Source organism: Mauremys mutica, chromosome 4 (assembly GCF_020497125.1).
Source record: "Mauremys mutica isolate MM-2020 ecotype Southern chromosome 4, ASM2049712v1, whole genome shotgun sequence".
Classification (NCBI taxonomy): Eukaryota; Metazoa; Chordata; order Testudines; family Geoemydidae; genus Mauremys; species Mauremys mutica.
The window spans coordinates 108,496,349-108,509,630 of record NC_059075.1 but is presented as its reverse complement, the minus strand read 5'-3'; the positions used below and the strand labels follow the sequence as shown (position 1 = coordinate 108,509,630).

General features: G+C 50.7%; 1 protein-coding gene across 3 annotated transcripts in view; it reads left to right on the top strand.

Moving 5' to 3' along the window:
• Positions 1-1,240: 1,240 nt before the first annotated feature.
• LSP1 (lymphocyte specific protein 1) overlaps positions 1,241-13,282 on the top strand; it is an 89,856-nt gene continuing 77,814 nt past the window's right edge. Inside the window, exon 1 of one of the 3 annotated variants that reach the window (XM_045017193.1) lies at positions 1,241-1,263. In XM_045017193.1, the coding sequence (XP_044873128.1) occupies positions 1,256-1,263 (8 nt within the window). In that variant the 5' untranslated portion in view covers positions 1,241-1,255. Of the gene's footprint in view, positions 1,264-2,005; positions 2,147-13,282 lie in introns of those variants that run through there. The other 2 variants (XM_045017192.1, XM_045017196.1) reach the window with 2 other exon arrangements.

The following is a 13,282-nucleotide window of genomic DNA, read 5'->3' as shown; positions in this document are numbered from 1 at the left end:
AGAAATCTGTTCCACATTTTTCCCCTCCTGGAGGTTGTACTCAGAGCCCATATCTAGGTGAAATCTCCATCTCCCATTCCCACTGCTGGGAGCAGCCTGGTTTCTGCTCCAAGAAGATGCTTCTCTCCCTCCTTTCCTCCTCGCTTTGAGCCCTGCAACCTCTTTTGCTATCACTGCCGTAGAGGGAATGAGATGAGTTCTAGCCAATTCCCTATCCCCCTCCCTTGTGGGCTTGATGGCTCCCTCCCTGGCTCTGCAAGGGGCATAAGAACGGCCGTACCGGGTCAGACCAAAGGTCTATCTAGCCCAGTATCTGTCTACTGACAGTGGCCAATGCCAGGTGCCCCAGAGGGAGTGAACCTAACAAGCAATGATCAAGTGATCTCTCTCCTGCCATCCATCTCCATCCTCTGACAAACAGAGGCTAGGGACACCATTCCTTACCCATCCTGGCTAATAGCCATTAATGGACTTAACCACCATGAATTTATCCTTTAGCACAAGCTAAACCAGTCCCCCGTCTTCTATTAGCTTCAGCGAAGGGCAGTTACCCTCTCCAAACCGCCAATATCTCCTGGGAGAGGGCAGGGAGTTCTCCCACTACAGAAACTCTGCACTGTGTCTCAGGGCATATGGCACCCCACAAACCCAAGCTCAGGAGCTGGGGAACTTTCAGGGTGCCCTTAGTGGTTGGGGAACAATGTGTGTGTGGGTGGGGGGGGAGTTCTACTTGCTAGTCCTTCCCCTCAGCTGCTCTCCTGGATGGCAGGTGATCAAATTGTATCTCCCAACAAAAGATGTAAGATGAAGGACTGGCCACCCAAGACTCCTGAAGAGGGAAGAGACAACCAGGCCTTGCTATGGTCAGCAAGATAAGTAGGAGATGGGTACCAGGCCTGAGAGGCAGGGTGGTTTTTGGCAGGACATATTCTACTGGAGATTTGAATTTGAACTTCTGTGTAATAGGAAGGGGCTCTTGCCACTTCCCCTGCACTCCACCGCACAGTTTTTTTTCTTAAGCAATTCTGCAATCTGAGCCTTGCTGATTGAGCACAGCACACCCTTGTGCAATTGCATCTCCACATAGCAGCTGTGCTGGGTGTATTTCAATTGGGCACAGAAATCTGATTCAGGTGTTTCTTTTTCCTGGTGGCTCTCCCACACTCAGGACAGAGAAATCCAGTTCATGTCTTTTCCTGGCCTACACATAAACAACGGAGGAGCTCCCTTGCCCACGCCAGCCTCAGCTCTGTTGATGAAAAGGTTTGTTAACTGTGATTGTCACAGGAACGTCCCAAAGTGAACTTTTGAGCCTAGGTGGACTGGATTGCTCAGCTGCTTCTGAACATTGTCCGGTTTTGCCTTCTGTAATCCCTCACCCTCATGTGAGTGCCTGAAAGCATTTATGTGGGCATCAGCGCACACAAGGGAATCCACCAAGCACTAGAGCCTGGCTAGATTGGAGAAAGGGGGCTGTGCAGAGTTGCAAGCCCCCGCCCCCCCAGCAACCCCTAGCAGTGCACCCTTGGGAAAAGGGGCCTTCTGGGTTAGGCTGGTGTGTGTGTATGTTGGAGATGATAGTGTCAGTGGCTGGGACAGTCTTGCACTCTGGCAAAGGGCTGCTTCCGTGGCTTTGTGGCCAAGGTGTTGTGGCCTGGACAGAACCAATCCTTGGCAGGTGGATGTTATTGAATGTTGCCACTTAAAGATGCAGCCATTTAGTAGTATAGTACTATGAGTGGCTATGGCCTGTCTCTCAGACATCTTTCTACTCTAACAGGCCTTACAAGTGGCTGTTGCCCCATGCTTCCCCTGCAGCTTGGGTTAGTACTTCCTGATTTTTAGGCAGTAGATGGAAACAAAATCTTAAATATAACCTGAAAGTAAGAACTCCCAACCCCCCTCAAACCTCAGAGGCTTCCGGCATCATTTGTTGCTGGGTTAGAGGACAGGAAGGGTGGTATGAAAGTGAACACACGCATGCGTGTGCGCACACACACACTGTACTCTTACAGAACTCTTTGCAGAGCCAGTCGATTTGGCAAGGTTGTTAGCAAGGAAATAAAATGTCAGACTCTGAGGAGTGCCATGGAGACCCCGAGAGCAAGAATCAGGAAGGGGAAGAGCCCCCAACGGACACTGAAAGGTAAGGCCCTTGGGAGTAGCTGAAATTTACCTCATGGTTTGGTTCATAATTCTGAGGGGGCTACAGGTTAGCCAGAGAACTGGAAGGTAGAAGCAAAACAAGGGGCTGAATGAGCCCCAAATGAACTTGAGCTAAGAGTCATTGCAGTTGGTAGTGCATGCACATAGAGAGGGAAACGCAAAAAGGGACCAGCTATTGGAAGCTCTAGAAAGTTCTTGACCAGCAGGGCCGGCTCTAGATTTTTTGCTGCCCCAAGCTCAGGTGTGGCTGGGGCTTGCAGGCAACACTGGAAGCGGAGGGAGTGATGTCACCTTCTCCCAGCTCCTGCAAGGGCTTTACCCGCTCCCCTGCCTGGCTGTGCAGAGAAGCCCCGATATAAGGAGTGGCAGAAGGCAGCGCAGCAGCCAGTGCGCAGATGAGGTGGCGCAGCCCTGGCTCCCCGGCAGGACTCACCCTCTCCTTCCCAGGTAGTGGCTGGGCCCTGGCAGCTCAGCATCCCAGGGCTGGGGCTTCCCCTTCCTGCTGCGGCCAGGGGCGCGGTGCCCTCGCCCCCTCTAAGTGGCGCAGCTCCGAGAGTGCAACTGCCCTGAAAAAAAAGGATAGCTGGAATGCTGCCCCTGGAAATGTGCCGCCCCAAGCACGTGCTTGCTTTGCTGGTGCCTAGAGTTGATCCTGTTGACTAGGCTCACTAGCTTTTCTCTGCCTCGCTCATGGACACAGGGCTGCAAGACAATCAGACTCTTTGCCTTTCCCGCCTCTTTTGGACTTCAGAGTCCCCTCTGGGGACAAACTAGAGATTGCAGCTCAGGCCAAACTTGGCACTGCTAGACTGAAGCTTCTTGGGTGTTTGGTCTGAGGTTTTGGCTCATTGTGGAGCCATGAAGTTCAGATGCCCCTGTTCTTTAGGATGCACACATGTCCAGCGTGAGAGGGAATGGAGGGATTTTATTAGCTCTGTTATTCTATTGTCCATTCTTCCATCTCCCTGTAGCAACTGTTTTGGGGCACTGGGGAATGACTCCCATTTAGACTCTGGGTGAGGGGGACTTATATAGTCCACTTCATCTTTCTCCCCAAAGCATTTTGACTCCATATTCAGGCTGTCCATAAATCTGGTCTGGAGGGCACCTACTGAGCTAGAGCTGCGTGTGAAGGTCATAATGAAGTGTGTCCTTCTCTGAGAGAGAGTTTCATGGAAGAAGACCAGGGGCAGAGAAAAATAGACCCTTTTCTGATTCTGATTTGCGGAAAAACCTCTGCCATTTTTGCCCCAGCTATCATTATATTTGTAGGTGGATGAGAAACTGGATGTTAATACATTGAAAAGACAAGTGAGGCACTGGACAGGAATTGCTGCAGTCTTGATTTCTTTCCCTATATATCATATTTATCTTGCTGAATTAGACTGGAAGCCTCTCAGAGCAGGGATATTGTATTTTGTGTGTTTGTACAGCTCCCTGTTCACTTACATCACCCCCGAAATAACAGCAACCAGATAATGACACCTCCCTGGTTGGTTTGCCACCAGGGACTGAAATTTGGACTATTAGCACCAAAGCACAGACAATCTACCATTTAGGTTAAAAGAGTAAGTCCATCAGCTGGGAGCAGTAGCTGTTGGCTTTTGGCTGTGAACTGGCTACTAGAAAAGGACAAAGACACGCTTAGCCAGTGTGTTATCTAGACCTGGGCTCATCTAGTTCTGGGTTCAAATGTTGAGCATCTATAAAGTTTGGGGGTTTGGCTCTGGCCTCTCTAAAAATAAAACAATAACAACATTATTCACCAAATCATATCCAATGCGTGTTCAAAATATATAACTTTTCCCCACAAAAGGAATGTCTTATGGAAGCTGATAAAATCTCTGGCTGTAGCCCCTCCATACTTTTGGGGTGATGGGGATCAGGAGGAGAAGGGTTCATGTTCCATGCATGCTTTGCAGTATCCAGTAACGAAAGGGTTATTTGTCTCACAGGGACACTAAAGCTATTGAGGGTTTCAGTGCTGCTATTGGTTGGGGGAGCCTGGGAACAAATAGTGATATACTGTTGCAACAAATATTCTAGTTGGCACCTATATGTAATTAGTCAGGCAGTGGCACAGCCCTGGCATAGTGCAGCTTTCCCACTCATTCCTCTGCCTGCCATGTTTGTGTGTGTAGATATGTCTTTTTTGGTGGGGACAGCTCTGCACAGGCTTCTAATCAGACAGCAGTAATGTTAGGACAGTATTTGGGGTGGGAGGAGGTATGTTCCCTGCTAGGTTCCTGACCAAGACTTTGAAACAACCAAAGAAAAAGCTGCCTGCAGAGACTGCTTCTGAAGTTGCATGCCGGGGAGGCCGGGGGGAGAGGGCATGTTTTTGGCAGCATAGGCATTGCTGGTGGGATGCTCATGCAGTGCCAATGTGATCAGTGGTTCTCACAGTATCTCCACTGAGTCTCAGAACATGGGGTTAAGGAACCCCATTGTGACTGGGAGTATAGCAGTAAGAATGCTTTTCTGTGGTATTTCAGCCCTTGTGCTCCCAGGCAGGAACAGAGGGGGCAGACATCACAAATATTACAAACTAGTGCAGGTCGAAACTTTTCAAATTTTGGAACTTGGACAAAAAATGGGGGGGAAATACAGATGAAATTGTTGTGATTCCCTCCATCCCTGGTCAAGTTTGGAAATTGTCACAAATTTTTAAATTTAAAAATTAGATGGGAAAAAAGGGTGCGGGGGAGTTGAATTTTGTTTTTAAAATTGATAACCACTTTCCCGCCCAAACCTTGGATTAGGTCCAGTTCTAGGTTTATTTCAGTTCTAGGTTAACCTGCAGTTGTTCTACTATCCCCCCTTCTCCAGGTGAGCAACCTCTCCTGAAACCCGCCTCCTAAAATGTAGGAAAATGAACATTCAACATTCGGGGTGGGTGGTCTTGCTCATCGGCCTTTCACTCTGTACCCAGTCTGCTTTCAAGCTAAACCCGCTGCCGGTCAAGTTACAGCAATGCTTCTGAGACAACTCTGAGGAGGGCTGAGGGCATGGAGGGAGCCAAACGGGGCATGGGGTTAGGGTTTGTGGAGGGAGAGTGAATGAGGAGCTGACGTGGGTGGAGGTGGGGCAGAATTTGGTCAGAGTAAGATGAAAGCGAGTCAGAAAATTGCCCACAGGTCCCACAACAGCACCTGCTCTTTTCACCCCCTCATGTATGCTGCCAGTGCCACAAGCTAGATCCCTCACAGGTTCTACACTGTTATTCTGGGACAGACGGACAACAGGAGTCAGCATTGTCGCTTGGATCACCTAGCCTGTTTGCTTCCAACAGCGCTGTTGGCGCATGCAGGCCCCAAGGCCTTAGCTACGCAAGCAAAAATGGGGCCCATAATTCACCTGTGGTAGCAGTTCTGGAAGTTGTACTGGAGAGGGGGCTCAAGGCGGGTGAGACGACATAGCGATCAAAATTACATAGCCCTGTCTACGCTACAGCTTCCTCTGCGGTTGCTGCTGCTGGAGCTGTACTGGTAGTGAATGACATGTGCCACTTGTGCCAGCGTAAATGTGGGAGGAAGAGGGGGATTTGGCTAACCCTTCATATCTTCAGGCTGTGCATCAAGCTGTCTCTTTAACAATGCCGGGTGTAGGCATGAGATGTTTAGGCATTTCTTCCACGGTCGCTCTAGCTAGCAGAGGTACAGCTCCACCGGTGCTAGCTCTAGTGTGCAGACTGGACTGCAGGAATAAAGACCAGGAGAGACAAGCTCGCACACTGGGGTCTGTTCCTCTCTGCCTGTGAGGTCTGGAGAGAGGGATGGCTGCTGAGGAGAGGAGGGACAGGGAGGGAAATGGCTGCTTCCTGAAGATTGGATGAGAGTAAGTAGGCCAGCCCCTGAAGAGATAATGCACAGTAGTTTAGGGGGAGCTGGCGTTCCTATCCCAAAGAGGACAGCTGGCTGCTTTGGGAGATCAGGGAGCTGTTGTGTGGAGAGGGCACAGCTTACAAAAAGTTGGGATAATTCAGTACGCAATGTGAACCTCTGAACCTCTGAGATCCCCCTGTCACTCAACCTAACATACCCCTCCATCCTCCTAGTGATCACTTTGGAACCTGCGGAAGCTAACAGGATTGGTCCTTCCACATATCGCGCATATATATATATATATATCTGTAGGAATATGGCTTGCAAGGCAGGTGCTCCTCTTGTTAGTGAGCGTCAGGGGATAGGCAAGAAAATAACTTCTTATAGACACAATCAGCCATTCTAGCTCATCATCCAGTGTTCCCTTCCTTGTCTGGCCTTCTATCCCCCACACTGCAGGGAGCCCTGGGCTGACCATGTATGGTCACTGGCTCAAGATGGCTTTGCTGTGCTAGCAGGCCCCATCCCTTCCTTTGCCACGTCCATCCCCAGCTGTCTTGAATTCTCCAGATCCCTTAGAGGAGACTTGGAGAGTCCTAAGTAAGATTACCACAGTTGCTAACTATATCTGAGGCTGGAAGGAGATTGTCTTGGGAAACTGATACCTCAGGAGCTATCTTTGAACTCCTTAGCACCAAATTCCTGGGGGAGGGGAGGAGGAACTTTTGAGCCATGCTCAAAGAGGCTGTTAAAAATTTAACTCAACTCACTCATCTTCATGCTGCTCCATCAAAGAAAGGAGGGTGGGGGAGAGGAAGGAATAGGTTCTAGTTGAATGAATAAGAAAAAGAGCTAGAAAATACCCTAGCTCTGACAAAACAGTGCCATGTATATGGGCAATTTGTGACTGGCCCTTTGAGTTTAAGAATCATCTTATTTAAAGGAGACGTAAAAAAAAATGGCTTGTGGCCTTTTTTACTTCTTTAAGATGGAAAAAAAGAGGTATGAAAGATTATTAATTATTATTATTCTTTTTTCTGCTTCATTTTTACCTTGAAAATTCAGGGCCAGTCTAGATTGGAAGACTCTATGACAGGCCTAGTCTATTATTTGTCAAGGTCCAAATTTCTTGGTCAAGGTTTAGTCAAGGTTCAGCCTCCAGAGAAAATAATAATAATGATAGTAAGTAAATAAAAAGATTTTGGAGTCAGTTCAAAAGCCTCTAGTGGTCCAGATTTGCCCCGCAGTCTGCCTATTGACTACCCCTGCTCTATGATGACAAGAGAACTAGTCAAATGATGACAGTATAAAAATCGAGAGCAACTCTCAAGCCTAATGGTGAGGCAGGGTTTAGTTCCAGAGGCTTGGGAGTACACAAAGCCAGTTTTGCACCTTTTATCTTCATGAAAAGACAGCCCGATTTGGATTTTCAGTCTCACACAGGGCTGGGTGGGAGAAGGTGAGTGGGGACACAGCAGGGATGCAGGGGGCTTTCTCCCTGTTTGGAGATGAACTGGAAACAGTTTCCTTACACATACATCATCTTCCCTTTTAGCAGCTGTGGGTCAGAGCATTGCTATTTTCCCAGCGAGCTGTTTAGTAAAATGAAGCCTCAGAAGGAGGAGTGGAGGAGGAAAGAGAAAATGACAGAGAGGGAGGGAGGAAAGAGGTGGAGGGGTGAGAAAGATTAGGAGCAGAGACAGGCTCATACCAAACCCCCAGATCCCTGCACCTCAGAATGGACCAAAAGTTCCAGACTCTGGAACTAAACTGTTCAGCTCAAAGGAGTTTGGCAGGGACACATGCAAAATAAGGGGAGCTGTGTGGCAGAGCAAAGGGGTAGTGACAGCAAAAGCAGTGGCACTGCCCAGGTTGGGCTGGCAGTAGCTGGACTCTGGCAACACACAGGCTGGCTTGGAATGGCCCAGCTGCAGGGATGTGGCGCTGTGTGGGCTGGAGGGTGAGTGGCAGAGCTGGGCACGGGTGGGCAGTGGCTGTGGCATTGTATGGAACAGGCTGGAAATGACAGCAGTGTGGCAGATTTTACAGACTGCTTGGTTGTGGCACTGCCCAGGTGAGGTGGGAGCTGAATGCTGCATACAGTAGGTGATGATGGCACTGAAGTGATGGTGGCAATGTCCAGGTTAAGATGGTCTCGGAGTTCTTATTAGCAGGGCACAAGACAGCGAGGCACTAGAACAGCTGGGGCACTGTGTAAGGGTGACAAGGTGCACGAGGGAACATCTTTTATTGCACCACCGTCAGTCAGTGTGAGAGACAAACTTTCGAGCTTAGGCAGAGCCCTTCTTCAGGTCTGGGAAACGTACTCCGAGTCAGGGCCGGCGGGGGGGGGGGGGAGGGAGGCAAGTGGGGCAATTTGCCCCAGGCCCCATGGGGGCTCTGTGAGCCCTGGCCGGCGGCGGTCTGGGTCTTCGGCGGCATTTCGGCGGTGAGGGGCCCTTCAGCCACTCTGGGTCTTCAGCAGCATTTCGGCGGCGGGGGGCCCTTCACCCGCTCTGGGTCTTCGGTGGCATTTTGGCGGCAGGGGGCCCTTCAGTGCTGCCAAAGACGCGGAGTGACTGAAGGGCCCCCCGCCGCCGAAATGCTGCCCAAGACCCAGCCCGCTGCCAGCTGAGTACAAGCATTGCAGCTCCCCCGCTTTGCCCCAGGCCCCCTAAATCCTCTGGGCAGCTCAGAGTGTCACAGCTAAATACAAGCTGAACAGATTGTTTAGCATAAGTAGTTAACACATATTTCAAGAGACCTTTCAAGGTGAAGTGGCCTGTTAACACCCCTTCAGGAAAGGAAGGAAGGGGAAGACAAATGGGGGAGTTGTTAGTGGGTTACAGTTTGTTTTAAGAACAGGAGTACTTGTGGCACCTTAAAGACTAACAAATTTATTTTAGCATGAGCTTTCGTGAGCTGCAGCTCACTTCTTCGGATGCATAGAATGGAACACATAGACAGGGGATATTTATACATACAGAGAACGTGAAAAGGTGGAAGTATGCATACTTTGTTTTAATAAGCCGTCAATCCAGTGTATCTGTTCAGTCCATGAATGTGGAATGCGCTGTCTGTTGCATTGCACTGGTTAGGCTGGCACTGATTGCCTGCAGCACCGCACAGCTTAGACTTGTAAACACACATGTTACAGCACCAGGAAACCTGCTGTAACATAGAACTAGCAAGCGCTGTTTGCTGCTGGTCTTGATGCAAGGAAAATGGGAGGACTCTGCCACACGAACACCTGTTCTTATGCCCAGGCAGTGATGTGATGCATTTGCATCCATCAGCCGCAAGGAGGCATGCTCTGCTCATGCTTATTTCATAAGGCAGGAGAAAGGAGAGAGCTAGAATGCAAAAAGCCTGTGTTTCAAGGCAAAGTTTTGGGGGAGTGGAAGCTTCAACCCTTGCCTAACACAGCCAGCCATGCCCTAGTCAAGAGGGCAGCCTTACAGAAAGTCTTTGTTTAGGGAAGCCGCGTGAATGCCAGCGCACAGCATGTTCTAGTAGCTGAGCCCAAATAGAAGACAAGATTTGTGCCTTTGTTCCCAGCTCTGCTACTTACTAGATATGTGACCTTTGGTGAGACATGTAATCTTTGTATCCCTCAGGTTTCTCCTGGTTAAAATAGCATTAGTAACACTTACCTCCTTCACCAGTGTGTTCTGAGCTTAATTCATTAATGCTCCCAAAGCACTTTGAGAGCCTCAGTGGGAGGGTCTGAGAGAAGGTTTTATGTATTTGTTCCCATCAGCCATCAGTCCTCCTGTTGATGTCCTTACCCCCTACACTGCTGCCAGAACGTGCCTGGCCCATAATTCCAACTATACATATAAAATGATGGGGTCTAAATTAGCTGTTACCACTCAAGAAAGAGATCTTGGCATCAATGTGGATAGTTCTCTGAAAACATCCACTCAATGTGCAGCGGCAGTCAAAAAAGCTAACAGAATGTTGGGAATCATTAAGAGAGGGATAGATAAGACAGAAAATATCATATTGCATCTATATAGATCCATGGTACGCCCACATCTTGAATACTGTGTGCAGATGTGGTTGCCTCATCTCAAAAAAGATACATTGGAACTGGAAAAGCTTCAGAAAAGGGTGAAAAAAATTATTAGGGGTATGGAACGGCTGCCATATGAGGAAAGAGTAATAAGATTGGGCCTTTTCAGCTTGGAAAAGAGATGACTAAGGGGGGATATGATGGAAGTCTATAAAATCATGACTGGTGTGAAGAAAGTAATTAAGGAAGTGTTATTTACTCCTTCTCATAACACAAGAACTAGGATCACCAATGAAATTAATAGGCAGCAGGTCTGAAACAAACAAAAGGAAGTATTCCTTCACACAACGGACAGGCAACCTGTCGAACTCCTTTCCAGAGGATGTTGTGAAGGACAAGACTATAATAGGGTTATTTTATACCCAGGGCTGACAAACAAGGCTGTACTTACATTGCCACTGCCCATGTTGGGCCCGTTCTTTGGGCAAGTAGAGGATTTCCGTGTGTGAGGAGTAAATGCACTTTAAACACTTGTGCTTCCCCAGAGCCAGGGTCTCAGCAGCATGAACTTCCCCATATCAGTCTATGAAGTAACCTGGCCCAGTGGATAGTGTTGGCTTGAGAGCAAGGAGACCTGGGCTCTGTTCCTGTGTGACCTTAATTGGAAGCACTTTGGAGCAGGGCAGCACCTGGCACAACAGTGCCCACCATCTTGGTCGGTGCCTCTAGCTGCGATCATAATACAAATAATGAACTTGCCCTTCTCAGAGCCAGCCACAGGCCCAAGTCAACTGCTGCAGGGTGCCAGTGACTGCTCCTGAAGCCAGTGGGAGCCGTTGCTATCTGGTGGCAGGAGGTTAAAACCCCAGTAATGCGTTGTTCTCCGTCTACAGTTGTATGGGTTGACCATGCTTGGGACTGTAGCTTGCCCCTGACAGTTCTAACTCAGCAGATGCCTCTCTCTCTTTGTTTGTACCTCACAATGGGGCTGGACCATAAATGGCTGCCTTTTCCTTCTCCCACCTTTCCTCCTGCTTGTGGATGCTTGCCAGATAGGCTGCTGTCTCCTCCGTGCACTCCTCCTTCTCCTACTCCTGCCTTGCCTTCTGTCTGGAGGACACCTCAAAGCAACTGCACGCACCAGACCAACAAGCCCAGGAGGGGAACCTGCTGTTGCCAAGAGCTCGAAGCAGTGACCGCCTCACCGAGTGTCACCGAGCTCCTTTGTTTCCTCCCATTCTCTCTGGATGGGAGCATGCGTGCCACGTTTGTATGATTTTGGTGGTGCCCAGAACGGGCCCAAGCAGAGCTGTCCCGTCCATAGGACGGACAGGTGCAACCACCCCACCCCCCACGCTTTTGGGGGGCCCGCACGGGGTCCAGACAGAGCCATCCCATCCATAGGATGAACTGGGGCAACCACCCCATGCTTTGGGGGGCCCCGCACTTCAGGGGGACATGGGGTCCAGGGCAGCCTGGGGGGTTAGTGGAGGGCCTGGTGCTGGCAACAGTAAGCAAGCTGGCCCCAGCCCACCCCTGCTACGCCCCCTCCCTGCCCCCTTTCCACCCCTTCCCCCCCGCCTGCCCGGCCTCTTTCTGGCTTCCACCCCCTCCCCCGAGCAACACCAGGAGAACAGCGGGGCGGAGTGGAGCGGGACGGACTGGGGCAAAGTCACTTGCTGCTGCTGGCGCCAGACCCCGCCCCCCACTAAGCCCCCAGTCCACCTTGGACCTGCATGCCCCTGAAGCGTGAGGCCCCCGCAAAGCGCGGTAAACCCAAACATCGGTGGAGCCAGGCCCACGTTCCTAAATATTGGTGGAGCATGGGCACCATGGGCCCATATAACTCGCCGCCTATGGGAGGGCCAGGGCGCTGCACTCTGAAGAGACCCCTTGGGAGTGGGGCGATATGGTGTGGTATTTTCAAAAGAGGCTCAGGGAGGTAGGTCGGTGCCCAGATCCCATTGAAATTCAGAAGTAGTTGGGCACGTAGCCCTGACAATCCCTGCCTTTGGCTATTCCGGACTGCATGCTCTGAAGAAACCGCTATGGGCCTATTCATCCCTGGGCCAGAGATCGGCTCAATGCAGGGACTGAGTGGGAGGGAAAAGGTAGTGGGGGCAGGCTGGGGCTGGTTTGGCCCTTGGCACAGGTTAGAGCCGCCTGAACCCAGCTGCCAACAGTGCTTGTGGGCTGGCCCAGAAGCCAGGAGTAGTTGGGGCATAAGAATGTCCTGGTCACATCTCCCTTCTTGTGGGTCTTGCCCTTGCACACCAAGAGCTCCTGAGAGGGGTGCCATAGAGCTGCTGATGCCTTAATCCAGCCTTAGTTCCTTGTCGTATCTCTGTCCTTAATACCCATCTATCTAGTGAACAAATTCCATGTGTGCCTGAAGTCACACATTGCAAAACACTTATTTTGCTTTGGGTCTCTTTTGCAGTGTGAGCTTCCCCACAGCAGTGCCCTGGAAGCAGGGCAATTGCCTTGGACCTCATGTTGCTCCGTGCCTAGCTGTGTGTGAGATTTTTTTCTCAGCCAGCCAGGGAGGGCAGTGCCAAAAATGTTTTCCATCCTGGGCAGCAAAACAAACAACAAACAAAACAGTGAGACTTCTAGTGCTAGGCTTGCCTGTAGGTATCAGCCCGGACTACAGCACTGTGAGCTTCCCCACAGCAGGGACTCCAGCGGCACCAGTCACAATTTCAGCAGCGTGAGCTTCCTGGAAAGCTTCCTGCTCCGTTAGGGCTAGCCCCCTCTGTCTGGGAGTAATGGAGTCTGCTCTCGTGTGGCACAGCGTGGGAGCTGTGCTGTCCCTGGGAATCCTTCATTAGCTGACACTCGCTTTGGCCTCAACTAGCCTTGGCCTGGCTTTCTGGGCCCGAACCTACGTCTAGTGTGATGGCTATTGGTGTCCCCCTGGATCTGCTGCAGGAGCTAGTCCTTCTGGAAACATTTCCTCGAGTTTTCTCTAAGGCAGGGGTCTCCAAACTACAGCCCACAGGCCGGATGCGGCCCGGGGCGTCCATTTGTCTGGCCCTCCAACCAACAGGGGAGAAGCAAACAGCTGAGTAGGCATGCTGAGCAGGCAGGGGGAGGGGCTGTCAGCAGCAGCTCACATGGGTTGGGAGTGGGGGAAGCTCAGCTGAGCTGTGCAGAGGGGCGAGTTCCTCTGGGAGCCAGTGTCCCCCCAGAAGGGGAGCCAACTTAGGGGGGAGTCGTTGCTGTGGCTGAGCAGGTACAGGGAGAAGCAAACAGGCAGGCTGCAGCTGAGTAGGCA